The sequence below is a fragment of the Sceloporus occidentalis genome, unplaced genomic scaffold, assembly GCF_023333645.1.
Source record: "Sceloporus occidentalis isolate IW3139 unplaced genomic scaffold, rSceOcc1.0.p SCAF_2, whole genome shotgun sequence".
Taxonomy (NCBI): Eukaryota; Metazoa; Chordata; class Lepidosauria; order Squamata; family Phrynosomatidae; genus Sceloporus; species Sceloporus occidentalis.
This window is the reverse complement of record NW_028316982.1, coordinates 185,606,205-185,623,790: the sequence shown is the minus strand read 5'-3', so window position 1 is coordinate 185,623,790 and position 17,586 is coordinate 185,606,205. Positions and strand designations below refer to the sequence as shown.

At 38.5% G+C, this 17,586-nt stretch overlaps 1 protein-coding gene and 1 long non-coding RNA gene across 3 annotated transcripts in view; one reads left to right on the top strand and one right to left on the bottom strand.

The window, feature by feature from the left end:
- LOC149319453 (uncharacterized) overlaps window positions 1-17,586 on the top strand; it is a 31,561-nt gene that overhangs the window by 11,008 nt on the left and 2,967 nt on the right. The gene's annotated exons all lie outside the window — the stretch shown is intronic.
- LOC149319452 (membrane-bound transcription factor site-2 protease-like) overlaps window positions 7,035-17,586 on the bottom strand; it is a 32,462-nt gene continuing 21,910 nt past the window's right edge. Inside the window, exons 10-13 of one of the 2 annotated variants that reach the window (XM_089511743.1) lie at window positions 14,800-15,981; window positions 13,140-13,288; window positions 9,358-9,417; window positions 7,035-8,554 (exon numbers count right to left, since the gene is read on the bottom strand). In XM_089511743.1, the coding sequence (XP_089367869.1) occupies window positions 15,842-15,981 (140 nt within the window). In that variant the 3' untranslated portion in view covers window positions 7,035-8,554; window positions 9,358-9,417; window positions 13,140-13,288; window positions 14,800-15,841. Of the gene's footprint in view, window positions 8,555-9,357; window positions 9,418-13,139; window positions 14,457-14,799; window positions 15,982-17,586 lie in introns of both variants that reach the window. The other variant, XM_089511742.1, reaches the window with a different exon arrangement.

Genomic DNA, 17,586 nt, shown 5'->3' with positions numbered 1-17,586 from the left:
ATTCTTGGAAGAGGTATCTATTTAGCAAACATTGATTTCTTCCCCTGAAGCCAGTGCCATGAGAGTTTTCAATAATTAGTACTTTTGTGATTTAGCTGCAGTGGAAATAAATAAGCATACATCTATTAACTTTTATGGTGCTGGGCTAAGCCCAAGACAACTTGATTTTACAGGCACAGAAATATTAAAGCAACCCTAATAAATATTTTTACAACTAGCAAGTTTCTAAAAGAAGACAAGGCTCCTGTAAGATTTGTCATGTAGCTTTGTTCATTCATGTTTAAGACACTCTATATAGCACACTTTTAGACATGGGCAGTAGTGAATAATGCATACTGGCATGCAGAATGCATGTAATAAAAACATTTATTCCCTTACAGGGCTAGCATTAGCACCTGGCATCTATGGGCAAATGCTAGGACTCCAGCCCTTCTGATATTTTTGACTTATCTCCCGGAATCCTCAGTCAGGTTTCTTGCGATGGCTTACCATAGTTGAAGAAGGGAAACAGTCTTTAGGAGATTTCTCCAGAGGCATTTCCCTTCATATTATTTTCATGGCCAAACCGATGTTAATTATTTATAGTTAACTAGTAAACGTATGTGTGTGTGTGAAAAAAAAGTTTATTCTCCTTGCCTCAAGATATCACTGTATTGTTGCTTTTTGACAACTTTAGTAACCATGCAATTTGTTAGTGAGCTATCCTGTGATGGGATTTGGTGTCAAAAATGAGGGTATGCATGTATAACTTTTGTCATCGTTCACCAAAATATTAGGAAGGCTTTTATTTTTTAAGATATTTGTAGTGTGCCATCCACATAAACAAAAGCCAACATGGTTGAGTGTTAGACTAGGACTCTGGGAGACCAGGGTTCAAATCCCTGCTGAGTACCCTTAAGCAAGTCACACTCTCAACCTCAAAGGAAGGCAGTGGCAAACCCCCTCTGAACAAACCTTTCCAAGGAAACCCCATGATATCATTCCCACAAGTCAGAAACAATTGGAGGCCCTTAACAACAACATCCACATAAACACATCATAGGACAATTCACAATAAAAACACAATTATATAGCAGAATACCATGACAAACCTCGAAAGAAATCCTGCCAAGAAAACCCCATGATAACTTTGCCTTAGGGTCTCCGTAAGTCAGAAACGACTTGAAAGCACACAACAACAACAAACATAATAAAATACTATGAAACAAACACTTTTTAAAATGGGAAACACTTTACATTAATCACGCTACATAATAAATCCTACATTTTCAAGTGATAATTTCATATTGAATATGACAGCTATTTGCATTTCAAAGTGAACAAAGGCCAAGATACAAAGAACTACACAGATAGTTCTGTATGCACAAAGATGCTTTGAATTATTTTTCAAAGCACCAGATTTCATGGAAAATAGTTTTTGAAAAATTAAGAAATTTTAAAAGGCAAAACAACCCAACTGGCAGGGTATGTGCAAGTCCTCACACATCTGTTTACATAATGCAACTCTAAGGTGAAGTTACATTAATAGATTATCCTTTTTGCTAGACACATATTTCACAATATGAATAGGTATAAAATACAAGTTGCCAAAACACTCCACCCAACCTTTCCCAACTAGAAGTGTTTATAGCAAACTTAAACTCAAGTCCAGTACATCCAGAGGGGACCTGGTAAGGGAGGCTAGTCTAAAGCAGGGGTAGGCAGCCTTTTTGAGCCGGGGGCCGGGTTGCTGTCCCTCAGACAACTGGGGGGCCGAAGCCAAAAAATAAATAATTAAATAATTTAAAAAAAAATTAAATAAATAAATAAACCGGAACAAATGTAGGACAAAATTTTCAAATGGAGGACACTTTAAAAAAAAAAAGTGGAGGACACCTGAAAAAATTTGCTGATTTTTTAAAAAATGTTAATATAAATGCATGTTTCTGAGGCTTCTATAGACAATTGCCCCTGTGCGCGAGAGGCCAAAAGCCCCGGCGGCAATCGGTGGCAGGACTGGGCTGGGGCCGGTCCCAAGGCCTCGCCGGGCCGCATCCGGCCCGCGGGCTGCAGGTTGCCTACCCCTGGTCTAAAGTAATGACAAAAGCTAAGTGAAACAGCCATTGACAAATGGGAATGAACTTAAGAAAGAGGTGCATACTTAATTTAATACAGGAAACAACAGCACTGAGGAATATGCAGCTTTGCATGCTTTCTTTGTTCTTGTTCATAGCAATTGCAAGTACATTTCTATACTGCTTATCAGTGCACTTAAGCACTCCCTAAGCGGTTTACAAAGTGTAAGGTTGTTCATCTTTCCTATATGCTGTTATGTCAGAAGGGAAAAATACAGGAGCTGTTTCTTTACTTGTCTGTTTAAGTTTAATTTTAAAAAACCACCTGAGAATGCTACAGCCCTACACCTTATACCTGCTTAGATGTGACCAAGCAGAGATTCCAAACAAGATAGGCTAATTGGTCTTGCAGATGCTGGATAAATATACTTGATAAGCTTTCTTTAAAGACATTCCTTGGGCCAGGTCTTTGTGAACTGGCAGAAGTGCATTATTTCAGTAAAGCTTCACTGAACGTTGCTGTATTCTCAGTCATCATGCCAGAAACCTTTACAAGTTTGTACATGCTGTCAGTGCAAAAGTTATTTTCTCTTAAAAGGCTGTAACTTTTTCCTTAATGTCAGTAGGGAAGTCTGCAGGCCATACATGTCTCTTGGGTACTATATGTGTAGGTGGGAAGCCCCATCCACTTCTCCCCAACACCCAAGGTGGTCAGACAGGTGACAAGAAGACTACTGTTGTCATTTCTGTGGGTAGGATGGGCAGAGTGTTCCAAGTTATGAGTTACAAGTAACCTTGTTACATGTTACATATTTGGGTAAATGAGAACATAATGAAGTCACATTTCAAAAGTAATGTAGAACAAAGACACATCAGTAGTGGTGCAATGGGCGGGGAAAAGCTATTTTGTTGATGTAATGAGCAATGTTTTTCTAGTTAGTTTTTAATTGTTGCTTTAGGCCTTTTAAAAAGCCTATTGATAGGAATTTTTCAAGTTTTGTGCCCCTATTTTTTCATTTGTAAGTTTTTGGGACCAAAAAATAATGAAAATTGGCAAAGTAGCACAAAGAGTATGCAGCTTATTTTTAAACATTGTACTGAGTAATTAAAAATTTAAAAGGAATTACTTTTCAGGTGGTATAAAGAGTAATGGGAATAAATTAACTTTCCACACCCCTAAACTCTTTGAGTTTTCTCAGTGCTAAAAACAGAAAGGAAACAGCATTCCCAGTGGGGTTGCTGTGCTCCTAATGCTGCTAATATTGCTGTTTATCCATCACCAGCTGCAGCAAAGAATCAGTGCAGGTTTTTTTTTTTTTAATCTATCCATCCATCCATCCATTTTCTTGCCTTTCTCATTGTAGAAGGTAAAGGCTGTTCCTTCTCACTCACTCACTCATGCACACACACATACACAACTAGTAATGCCATTCTTAGCAGTCTGCATACAGGCTGAAGAAATTTAGAATTCTCCACCCCTGTAGGCTAAGCGGTGTGTATGCATACTCACACATATGCACACACAACCACCACCACCTTACTGCTCAGCATCATTTATGGCCCTAGAGTAGTTGAAGAAGGAAGACACTACTCCACAGATGTATGTAAAGAAAGGGGGTTGATAAAGTAAGCCCAGCACACAAAATCACTCCCAGTCAAGAATGACAAGATCCAAAGTACATTAGTTGCTATAGATGTACATGTATGTACAATAGTCTTCATAATTAGAGTTCATCCTTGACATATTAGGATAAAATACAATTTCTGAAAGCAGATCAAAATTATCTTAAAAGTTACAACATAAAAGGCAGATAAAATTGTGCTCCAGGCCATGCTCATATGAGATGTCTCTCTTGTGCATTTTCTCTTACTAGCTCTGTTTCTGACAGTACTGTACAAGTTTTCACATGAGAAGTGCCTTTAGCTTAAGTATGTTTATTAATGCTGTATTAATGTTAATGCTTACATCTGTTTATTTCACTACATGTACATCTAAATTTAAGCTATACTAAGAGAGAAAGAGGCACAATAAAATTAGGTTTGTATTTTTGCACTTCATATGTTGCATTCTCCGTGCTGAATGCTTGGGCTGAGTATAAAAGTTATTAAAAGATCTTCATAGCATCCCAGCCTTTGCTACCAAATCCTATCAGGACAGAAGTCAGCTATTGCTTGAACACAGCCTAAACCTGGATGTTATAAAAATGTGGCTACTTTGATTTACTAGGGATTTTCCCCCCTCTGGCTGCATGCTCTTGTTTATTGGATATTTGTGGTTTTAGACAGTACTTTGGATATCTTTCAGCAGAAATCCTCTCTATAAATGATTAATCTAAGGAAGGCATATTTTTCAGGGTGAGACAACCTAGAATACCTTAGCGTTCTGTGCTTTGTATTTTATACCCACTCTGATGAACTGATGGAAGACTTAAGAGGCTGTGACATGAAATACATGTGCAGAAGGTTTCTGATGTATGTTGAGTCCTTTCAGGTTAAGTATGCTTTTGTAGGTCAGAATATTCACTGTTGTTCCAGTATGGAAATGTATTTACACCCTAGCAGAAGGTATGGCATATAAATGTCATGTGTGCCTCTAATGTGATAGGGAAGAAGGAAGGGCAGTATTGCACTGATATTTCTAAGTCAAGGAAAGGGGTTTTGTAAAATTCAATATTAGCTCAAAGGCTAATACCAAAAAATGGTAATAGGATTGTAGATCTTTCACACATAAGAATTAAAAATAATGAAGAAGGGATCTATTTAAAATAAATGACTTGACAGATTAGCTTTCCTTTTTGTCTTAACACCTTCCCACACATTTGAAAAAAAAACTCTTCAATCTTTCCCAAAGTGTTATGCAGCTACTGTACTAGCAAATTTATGATGGCATAGCAGAGTGGGGAGGAAAATCATGACGATGGCTGATCAAGAGTCAAATGAGTTGGCAGTTGCATTTTATTTTCCTTTTAAAGAGTAACGTGCATCATACTTGAGGTGACAATAATTTTTACTGAACAGGTAAAATGTGTGTGAACAGTATCACTGTGACCCTTCATGTACAGTGGGCTCTCCACATTCACTGCAATTCTGGAATGCACCTCTTGGATCATACAGTATAGGCAGTGAATATGCTTACCAGATCTCAGGACACTGGCTGCAGTCTCAGGAAATCACTGCATTGTCCTACGTCATCATATAGAGCATGGGTGGGCAACTGTGGAAAACTAGGACACCACATTAGCCCCATAGAAGACTTTGGAGGACTACACTCCCCACTTCACCCACTCTTGAAAAAAACACACATTTGTTCTTGCCCACATATGCCATCTAGGAGACATTCTCACCATGTTTTGGAGCCTTCCTTCACCCCAGATTTTAAGTATTTTTGAGGAAATATATTTTTTAATTGTTTTGATTCTTCAGAGGTTCGAATGTGGTGGAAATGGCCTCCATATAGACCCCCCCCCCCCGAGACTGTTTTGGGACACTTTGGATAGCCCCGGGGGCCACAAAAATAGTCTGAGGCTGCAATTTGCCCACACTTGAAGCAGACAGACAAATATCAGGGTAAGCAGCATTGGAGGAAGAGCGAGTTCAGTTTTTTAAATGTGACTTTACTTGAGCTGAACATGCAAGTTGGAGCACTGTGCTGTGATCCCCAAATGCTCTTGTTCTAGAAGCAGTGGCATATGCCTGTTAGGGGACTCCCTATGGACTGGCAATAAATCTTCCACAATGTGAGCCGCAGCATAGGCTCCTCAAGTGCCATAGCTACTGTAGTTAAGAACATGCAGGAAGCACAAGTGGGAATGGCAGCAAACTTGTTGATATTGCCGCTGCATTTTGCTGCCAAAAATACTATCCCAACCCCCCTGGTTGGAATACCAACTGCAAGCCTTGCTTCAACTCACCCTAACCCTCCAAACGCCTATTTCTACTATCTCCATGCAGAGGAGAGACGTGGAAACCCATGGCTTTCTCTGCCTAAAGAAAATACCTTTGCTCACCTTTTCCCCATTCCAAGCAAGACGTAAGATGTTTCAAAAGGAAGTGGATACCTGACTGGCAGGTGTCTCTAAACATAATATGTAACTAGTCAAAATATCTGTACAGCCCAGATAACCCAACCAGCAAAATATTTACAGTGAAAACACTAATTTCTTTTCTGCATGTTAGGTCAATTGGTGATGGGGAATGAATGTGGTCTCCCACATTTTTTTGTAAACCTAGTTTTAAAGGTCTGAAGGAATGATATATAAGAAGAAAAATACTATACATGAAATGTTAGGAATACTTGATGAAGCCACTTGATGTAAAGCCAGTCATCATAAATGATGGGTTAGTCATGCTGGAACAATGTATGAGGGAGAATTGCAATTTTATACCAGTAGGCTGAATCACTCTTAGATGTGGTAAGCCACAGCAGTAGAGAGAGAGAAAAGGCTGCTCGAAGGAAAACCTTGCTCACTGGCATATCTACCCTGGATAGACTGCCACAACAGAGCTTTTGCTTTTGGGTTTAATCAACCTTTAAACCAAGAGCAGGTTATAATGAACATTTCAAGTGGGCCTCAAGCATAGCTTTTACAATGTAGTTGCAATTAAGGAATTAAGAACATCCTTTTCATTGCTAGTTCAAAAGTTGTCAGGTAATGGAGGGAGAGTCTTCAGGGCAAATTGTTTGGTTTTTTAGCAGCCTTACTCTGGGGAACACAAAATAGTATTCTTTAATATTATGTTCACACAATAAAAGACATTAAACAAAAGCAAGCATAACAATGAAAGCAGAACAATATTATAGTCTTGTATGCAACTCTGTACTTTCTTAAAAAAAACAACAAACCACACAGGCTGCAGTTGGTGTGAAACAACCATTTGTTTTTCTCAAGTCAATTTCTGGCTTATGCACGAAGAGCCCCCCCCCCCCCCCCCGGCACTGTTCAACAAGCAGGATCAAACTGCTGAATATACGACCCACCTCACAATATTTGAATAAGAATAATTTATACAACTCTTACTAGTTTTCACAGAAAATTGTGATTGTTAAGGTGGCTTCAGTGAGCAACAAAAGGCCCTGATCCTCATACCAGTCATCTGATACTAGTGTCAGCATGACTCTTAAATCAGTCTCATGCACTAAAAATTATTAAAGTTTCTAGCATTTTGGTACTCACTTAGCCTTGGCAGCATTTCCCATAAGCTCTTACCACAGCACTGATGTGTGACATTAAGAATCTTCCGCCACACCAATGTGACAGTTCTTGAGACAAAACTGGCACAAAAGCTGGGGAAAGCTACTGGTAGCTAAACAAGGGAAGTCCAGTGTCAGGTTTATGTCACTTTGATGTTCTCTTGACCACCCACCGAACCCCAGTAATGCCAGTCAAAACTCAAAGTCACCACAGACTATGGTACTATAGAAGAACACATGTTTGTTCTGTACAGACATACCTCCCAACTCCCCCCAGTATAACAAACTTTGGCAAGGGACATAGAAATGGCTTGTATAAATGACCTACCCTTGATACTGTGTGTGTTTTTCAGTACATAGTTTCTTACCCCTAGTTCTTGGGAAGAAGGGTGGTCTCCACTGGATTATCAGTAACAAAAACAACAGTCCTCTCAAGGATCCTTGTTCCACCAAGGGAACATGTACTCCAATATAGTCAAAATATCCTTAACATTAAAATCATAAAATACATTACAGAACATAGAATCATAGAGTTGGAAGAGACCACAAGGGCCACCCAGTCCAATCCTCTGCCATGCAGGAAATCACAATGAAAGCACCCCCAAGAAATGGCCATCCAGCCTCTGTTTAAAGACTTCCAACAAAGGAGACTCCATCACTCCCCAAGGGAGTGTGTTCCACTGTTGAACAGCTCTTACTGTCAGGATGTTCCTCTTAATGTTAAGGTGGAATTGCTTTTCCTGTAGCTTGCATCCATTGTTCCATGTTCTTGGAGCAGCAGAAAACAGGCTTCTTCTAACCTCAGTGTGATATCCCTTCAAATACTTAACCAGGGCTATCATATCACCTATTAAATATCTCTTCTCCAGGCTAAATATACCCAGCTCCCTAAGTCTCTCCTTGTAGGGCATAGTTTCCAGACCCTTCATCACTTTGGTGGCCCTCCTCTGGACACGATCCAACTTGTCAACATCCTTTCTGAATTGTGGTGCTCAGAACTGGACACAGTATTCCAGATGAGGCCTGACCAAAGCAGAATAGAGTGTCCCTCATCCTATATCTATGCATTTCATTTTTTTCTACCTAAGTGCAGTACTTACATTTCACACTGTTGAAATTTATTTTGTTAGTTTTGGCCTAGCTTTCTAATCTATTAAGGCAATTTTGAATTTTGATCCTGTCCTCTGGAATATTCTCTACTCCTCCTAATTTGGTGTCATCTGCAAATTTGATAAGCATGCTGTCTATCTTTTCATCCAAATCACTGACAAAGATGTTGAATAGCACTGGGCCCAGGACAGAACAAGCACTGTGGAAAAAGTAAGAAAGCATCAATAAACAACACATATACAACAGTTAAAAGTTTTGCTGAGAGAAGTATTCTAGCACTGGTGGACCACTGGTAAAGGAGGTTATAGCCTAAATTCTTGACCCAAGGAGTTCCACAGGTGGCAGTTACCACAAAATGAATATAAGTATTTTTGTTAATGTTTAGCTTATTCAAGCATCATGTGATCCATAAGACTGAACTAGAACAATCTCTGTGGAGGTTACTTGTATCATACAAGTACAATAATAAAATAGTACTGTAAAACAATATCAAAACATACCAAGTCTGCAATTCCTGCCCTCCCACCAATTCCTTCCTAAAGTGGGTTTTGTGGTGGAAAAAGAGACAATCCCATTGGAGTAGGCTGTGGGTTTGTTTGCTTGTTTGACCCAAATGCCCACAGGGCAGTGGGTGTCAGTTAAATGGGGGGGGGGGGAAGATTGACATGACCTTGTAGTGGGTAATTCAACTGTGGGTGGGACTGCATGGCAGGAGTACACACTCTTTCAGCTCTTCAATCTCTTTACTGTGGCCGAGAGGGAAGAACCCAAGACCACTAACCAAGAGATAACCATATGGCAAGACAGAGCAGTACTTGCTTCATTTTCCAACAATAAGTAACATCTACATTTCTGAAATACAAGCTTTGATCAAGAACTCCTTGGGAATCCTACAGTGCTGCTGGCCTTACATGTACATCTTAACTCTCACCATCACCTCTCCTCAAGAGCACTACAGATATATCAAGGCATTAACAAAAAAGCAAAATCTGTTATCTTAACTGATCAGTCCCTATCTGATGGTTCCAGAGAATGCTTAGTTCTTTCAGGTCTTGTCCTTGCCTAGGGAGGAAAAAAAAAACAGCTAGGAACATGGGGGAAACAGAGTACTTATAAATTACCTTGATTAATCTGTGGAGCTAATGGTTAGTTTTTACTGCACATGAAATTTAAACCCTGGCTTTTGGAACCTGCTAACATCCAACTCCTTCGTCCACATTTAATTTGGCTATCCTATTCCTCAAATGCAAAGATATACATCTGTACACTAAATTTAGTATTGTCCAAGCCATAGGATTTCCCATCACCATGTATGGATGTGAGAGTTGGGCACCGAAGAAAATGGATAGAAAGAAAATAAATTCATTTGAGATGTGGTGCTAGAGGACAGTGCTGAGGTTAGCATTGATGGCCAAATAGATAAACAAAAGGGACCTAGAACAGGTTAAGCCTGAATTCTCCCTGGAAGCCAAGATGACTAAATCAAAGCTGTCATAATTTGGCCACATCATGAGAAAGCAGGATTCACTAGAAAAGAGTATAATGCTAGGGAAAAGTGGAAGGCATTAGAAAGAGAGAAAGATTGCATACCAAGTGGATAGACTCAAGGTAGAAGGCCATAGCCTTGAATCTGCAGGACCTGAGCAGAGCAGTTGTGGATAGGTTGTTTTCGAGATGCCTCATTCACAGGGTTGCTATCACAGGGTTGACTCAAGGGCAGTTAACAAAAACAATTCCTCAAAAATATATTAAAAAATACTTTTTTACAAAATGATTATCTTCTATGATAGGTCACTGAACATGCTAGTTAATGCTGGAATTGGCCCAGAGCCTCTTGCATCAAGTTTCTACCATATGATCACTGTCAAATCGTGTCTCCCAGTGAGAAATGGATATATAAATCAGCAGCCATATGCACTCTTACCCGGTAGTGAACCTTCCTGAATCTAAACAGAATTTACTCTTCAGCAACCACAAGAACCTGCTGCAAACAGACCTGAAGATACAGTACCGATGCACTTTCACATATAATATTCTTAACATTTACATATTGTTAATGCTAGTTTAAACATCTGTTTCACGTTATTCCAATGCTGTATATTTCCTCTTCGACATCTTCCCCCTTAGCTTAGTGATCAATATGGGAGCTGACAGTGCCAAAGCCTGAAAAGCAGCTTTAAATCCTGCATTATTCAAAGTATGTCAACTGCATAGTGAAACTAGTTAATTATTGAAACTCCTTTGGATAGCTAGTTACTGCTTGGGGCCATCAGAACAATTACATTTTATCAGCAGCAGACATAGTTTCTTTCATGTGAGTTACAAGGTCAAATATGAGATTACTAGAGAAGTCAGAGGCAGCATTTCAAAAGTGTCCTTTGTTTAGAAAATCCCTCAGTGAATCAAATAGAGAGCATTGATGACTTTATTTTTCAGAAAAGCAAAATTTCATCACAAACAAGAGAACAAAATGGAGATCTCAGCTCTTTCTCTTGAACTAGCAAAGTCTCTTTTAAAACAGAGAGGAAAAACAAGAACTTCTCACTTAAATAAGCATCACCATTTAACCAAAACAAATGAACAAAATGTTTACTACCAAAATCCTGGATTATTTTTACAGCTATAAATTTACCCTAGTGTAGGTATGTCTTGAACATTAGCTAAAGAATTATATGGAAAGTATTGAAAATTCTTAGCTGAATATACCAGTGACCAGTTGTAAACGAGGTTGTAGAAAAGAACCCTCAGCCCTCATTCGGCAATGAAAAGTCAAAGGATAATTTAAAAACAGCTTCATTGAAATAAGTACTGTTATCAGGAGCACTGAATGCTTATTTGCTAGGTGACATTGCTAATCTAAATTCACATCTTAAACTGTTCAAGCGTTTTTTGTTTTTATTGAATGTAAGTAATTGTACTTTCACAGTAAAACCTATGTGCCTTTACATCCTGGCTGTTTACAGCACTGTTACAGAAGCAAGCACCCCATTCATTTCAATAGAATTTGCTTTCAGGCAATCAAATAAGAGTTCAAGGTGACTGATTCATATGTCTATTTGTGCCATTTGCAGAGAAAGGATTCTGGACTTCAGCAAGCCAGAAGTCACAATGGTGTCAAGAAACATTACAAAATACTTTTAATCTTCACCTGACCCCAATATTACTTTATCACATCAAGCAATATATAGTTAAGAACCTTACCTTCATCTGTACCAAAAGGACTTACACATATGTTCTTGTAAAAGAAGTTGCTTTTGGCTAATCACAAGAACAAGGATTCTAAGACATACCAGTAGATCAGAATGATTCATTTACTGACAAATGCCACATAGTATACCTTTTTCACCTTAGAAGACAAGCAATTTATTCTTGTACCAAGTTGACAGTACTGGATCTAAGCCAGAGCTACAAATACTTCTGTGTGCTGAAATTACTTTCAACACTGTGTTGGACTGTGGCCTTGGCAATCAGACATTCCAAGTATAATTTGCCCAGTCTTAAAAACTATTGACACTAATTATATACAAACAAACAAATAAGCACACACTAAAGACAAAATGTGTAACATTTCTGCAACTCCAATATACAACTTTTGTACAAAAAGTATTTTGCAACCTAGTTCAGGAAAAGTCTTTAATTACATAGTTACAATTCACCACCATTATCAGATTATGCCACAAAAATTGACATGTTAACTCTATATTTATTTATAAACCTAACAGTAAGATTCATCACTAGAGCCCAGTTATATATTACGCATACAATGCAATCCTAACCATGTCTACTCAGTGGTAAAACCCACTGAGCTCAGCCAGGCTGTCACTCTATTAAGTGTGCTTAGGATTTCAATCTAAATTATGTACATTTTCTGTGAATATCAAACAGCTTTGCATCTGATACAGATGTTTACAATGAGTATAAATTAGCAATGGCACACATCATCATTATCATCATTTATATTTTAGATTTAAATTTATGTTCTGCTTCTATGCCATGACATATACAAAGAGATCTCCAACCAATTGTTAAAATGTACAAGCATACCCTTTATATTTCTCAGACAGACATAGGCCATAATAAAGTGTTTTAGGCATATGATGTCTGAAACACACAGTTAAAAGAGAAAATATAACTTGATAAGAAAAGAAAACTTTAAATATCCTTTGAATAATCAGTGTATCAATGATGTTCAAAAGGAGCTAACAAGAGAACAGCCACACTTCGGAGGCAACATAGAACTTTTTAAGAGATGGCTCATCTTCATCTAAATTAAAAATTCCTATAAAAGCATGAGAGTTTCCCTTCACGGAAGATAAAGGAAAGCTGCTCCATGCAGAATTTTGAAACACGTATTTTAAGACGGGGGAGTATTGCACATTAGAAATTTGTAGCAAAGCCTTTACAACAATCACACTGTTCATGGATATTTGAATGCATGTTGGCTACAAGATGGTGGATGCATGGGACTGTATGTATTTGCTCCACCCTTTACATCTCCACTCACAGTTCTCTGATTTTGGCCCAGTACAGATGAGCCGTTTGCGCTGACAGTAGGGCTCAATACAGCGCAACATCCATATGTGCCAAGCCCTACTATTGGCACCATTACGTCACAAGGCTGCGGCCCTGTCCACACAGGGCGTAGCCTCGTGACATAAGGGTGCTGAAGAGCCATCATAGGGCTGTGTTGCCTTAGAGCGGCTCCTTTTAGATAGCGCGTCTGTGCTGCAACATGTGGATGCTGCAGCACAGACGCGGGGCAAAGATGGGTGGCACTTTGTTACCTTGAGAAGGAACATCTGAAGGGGCACTCTACTCATGGTCATTTCATCATGGTCCAATGTGATTTCAATGTAGCTATCCTCAAGGGTTGGGGGAATGCATAGCAAAACGCAATAGATTCTGAAATTAGAAGCAGTGTGACCTGCATAATCTACATTAAAGGTGAAAAAAGCAAGATACATAAATGGATGCCATTTGCTGGAGGGAAAGAGCATTCATAGCATTCACTGTAAAAATTGTTATATACATGGAATATGAGTTCCACAATGGATAATAGGCAAAATGCACTCATCTTCTCAGTCACAAAAAGAAATGTTTATCTGAAGTGTTGAACAGCACTGTTTTAGTGGTAAGTATAACTGCAAGGTACTAGAAGTTCAAATTGCCACCTGCATGTATAGCAGTCTTTCAAATCTTCTAGTGGCATGATTCTGGGGGAAGGAGTTTATGCCTTTTCTAGAGATTTCTCAAAAGACACTAGAATTGTTGTGGTTTTTTAAAATCACAATCACATGAAAGCTTCACATTCATCTAGCTCACAATGACTGTCTCTACTAAAGCTTTCACCAGGCCTCAAGAATAAGCAACATGTATGGAAATTATAACAATCTTTACACAACAATGTAAAACCTGAGGCAATACATCTTGAAAACAATGTATGTGATGCTACCTGATGCCATTTTTATCCATTTTTGGGTGGACTTTTGACACAAATTACCTGATGCAACAGGTTTTCACAGTTTAAGATATGATCAGAGTAACACAATTTAGTTGGGTGATAAGATGCAACATACAGTCAGTTCATTTCAAAAGAATTCACTGGAACCCTCCCTCCTGCCCAATATATCAGTACTGAACAATGATTCTATTTGGAAACCTATGTAACCTGAATTTTACCCTAATTCTCCTTTTTCAATACAGTTTTTACTTTAAAAAAATCCTTTTCAGTCTTGAATTCCTTGCAATTTACAGGACTTTCTTGAAATATAATTTGATTGAAGCTCCTTCTGCTCCTACAATTTTCAAAGGTAACATATTTCACTGTTTTCCAGTTACTTTGAATATCCACCATCCAATGTCAAAATGAGCCAATATGCTATCGTGCTGTCACAACCCAGAGTCCTAGTGCCACATTGGCAGCCAAAAGTGTGCTGCCAGCAAGCAAAATTAAAAAGCCAACCAACTCCCTGTTTTGTTTTTCAAGAATCAGTGTGCTAAGGGTAGCTTCCAGGAAAGAGTTCAATATCCATTGACCATCCAAAGCAAAGCAAGGGACTGCATTAATCACGGCCAATGCCCCTGAGAGTGAAACCAGGTATCTAGTCAGAATTAGTCAAGGTGCATGAACAAGGCTGTACTTTTAAAAATAAGAATATAATGTAATGGATCCTAAAACTTTGGAAACCTAAATACAATTGCTAGTCTCAATTAGTGTAGACCCATTAAATTAATGGAAGTTACATAAGTATTGACTCAACATGTTTCCATTGATTTACTATGTGTACGCTAGTTAAGACTAGCTATCAGATTTAATTCATCATGTTTTGACTATATTAACAGGAGTCATATTCATTGTCCACATAGGGTTTAGACTACCAGAAGAACATTAAAAAACACACACAACAAAATTCCACAAAGAGTCTCATAATATATAAATCTTACCGTGCAAGAAAAAGCCAGGAAGGGAAAAGTTTCATTCCCATCTTCTGTATAAACTTTTTATTTAAAAGGTCTGCTGCACTGCACCTCAACATACATGTAGTTAATCATATGTTTCCACATACATTTGTGCACACATATTTAGACACAACACAAACAAACAACTATATAGCACAGAAATCAGGGTCTATTTTTAACTTAGGGGTGGTGGTGGCAACTATCAAATTGAAAACTCAAAGGCCTGGCCAGATCCCTTTCAAACCACTTCACAGTTATAATCATTAAAACCACAAGGGATCACTGTGTAATTTGAAACCACCATTCCAATTAACACTAGGGTGGGGAAACTCTAAGTACTGTACTTATTTATAAAGTATGGTGAAGCAAGTGAATGGGTATGGGTTCGCTGCCTGAGGCTAAGCAACAAATGACACCCTCATCCACCAAGTCAGAGTGCACAGTATCCAAAGTCAGACAAATTAATTTGGCAATTAGGCAGAACATCTTGTCATCTCTGCCAGTATAACTAAAATGGTAAACCAAATAACCACAATCCATTACCAATTTATGATACCCAGAATCTAGCGCCAGAAGCAGTAGCCTCATCCAGTCTAACAGCAGCGCCAGCCAGTGAATAGTATAATTGGTCAGTCAGAAGCAATGTGTGACATATAGACACTGAAAGCTGCTGTATTCAGCAGTGACTGGGAGTCTGGGAGCACAGATGTAGCCTCTATGTAAGGACTGCTCTTTAATGACCTTTAAATATGCTAACTATTCAAACAAATGTTAGACACCTTCTGCTTTAGTAGCAAGAGTGACTTGCTGAACAGCAAGGGAAAGAGACATAACAGTAAAGAAAATTGTATTGAGGATTTTCTTCCATCTTCAAAAGAAATCCTTAACTTCACCATTTGCTACAAGAGTGGTGTTGTTAAAACAGAAGGTTTTGATTTTGGCTGACAGCTTCTTAAAGGGTAAAATACACAACCTAGATAAGATCAGGCAATTTTTAAAAAAGTTAATTGTAATCTTTCAAGAACCTCTAATGGATTACCAATTCTCTCACTGTCATTTCTCTAAAAGCTCCCACAAATATCAAAGGATACTTGCAAAATGTTTCCAGAACCACAGGAAAGTCCATACTGAGAAAGTTGTGTCGAGGTACGAAACTGCTGAGGCTCACTGAAATAAAAATTTTTTTTACAAGGTTGTGTGAGTGTAAGTTCAATACATCTCATTTTTTATAATGTGCTTGTGGCAAATACAATGGGCCTTTGGTTTGGTTCCAGGACCCCCATGGATACAAAAATCCATGTATGCTCAAGTCCCATTAAATAAAATGGCATAGTAAAATGGTGACTCTTATATAAAATGGCAAAATCAAGGCTTGCTTTTTGGAAGATATATATTTTCTGAATATTTTCACACTGTGGATGCTTGAATCCGAAGATATGGAGGGCCACCTGTGTTACTTCTGTTCTGTTTCCCCATACAATTGGCCAAGAATTAATTACTATTAAAACATCTCTCTGCATTGGTTAAGCAGCAGTTATAATGCTGAGCATTTTGGGAGAACATTTGGCTGGAAAACATGATATGCTTGTGGTTACTTAACAGTTGGGCATGTGTAGTATCTGTGCATAGACTATATAAGCAATTATTCTTATCTGAAGAAACACAGATCCAAGCATGACAATAGAAAAGGCATTAACAAACAGGAAATGAATTGCATTCCCTACTGCTCATTGTGTTAACTCTCCTGAGTTACATGGTGCCAGAGTGTTACCTTCCAAATAAGGCAGGAATGTCTATGGTGCAATTAAATTCTAAGAAAGTGAAAATATGAAAAGAAACAGCTATATTTCATATTCCTGAGTATGTACAAAATAATCTCTGTGCTCCTTGAGGTCTACATGCTTGTTTTAAGTGGAAAGATACACAGTAAAAGAAGCTTACAATTAATTTTTATTTTTGAAATGTTGTTCAAGGGTGCCTAGTTAAGAATAGTATTTTTTAACACAGAGCTCTCTTTTTGAGGCAAACACTGGGGTTTAAACACCCTGTTTAGATGTTAACTCTATTTCATGCAGAAACAGGGAAACATCAAGACGCTCTAGATGGGGGGGGGGGGGGGGGTCACATGAAAATTCTTCATGTGACCAGAAATGTATCCTCTTCAGACATGCCAAAAGGAAAATGACAATGGAGGCAGCAGGACCAGGTACTCTTGCACTCCTGTCTTGAAGAAACCATGGAAAGTAACACCTGAACAGGACTCATGATCAGTCCCATTTTCTGAACACTATCAGCATTTAGATGATAGAAGAAAGACACCACAGCTATGCAGTTTCCCCAGAATTTTCCTGCTCTTGCATAGAGCCAATGGTGTACACATACTCATATGAATATAAAAATGGTCCCATGAAGCATGAAAGGCATGCCCTGTCTCTTTAAAGCTTAAAAACAACAGACTAAGACGCACTTAGACTCAGTGCTTCCAGTTCACTCCAGGTTTTGACATATTAAGTTGTTGTTTTGAGAAACATGCACCCAGTTACCTATCCAAGCAGAATGGGCATTTCATTCATAATTGTATACATGTGTATCTGAGCTAGAAAGGTAAGTGAAAATCTCTTGTGCCATTAAGGAAAAAGCAACATGGGATATATAGTGAATGAAATAAAACTTGTATGTGAGAGTCAGGGTGACTCAGCAGAAGCAATTAGAAGCCACACAGGTGTAAAAGGTAATGCAATTAGCAAGTCCTAAATGCCAAGGACAGAAATG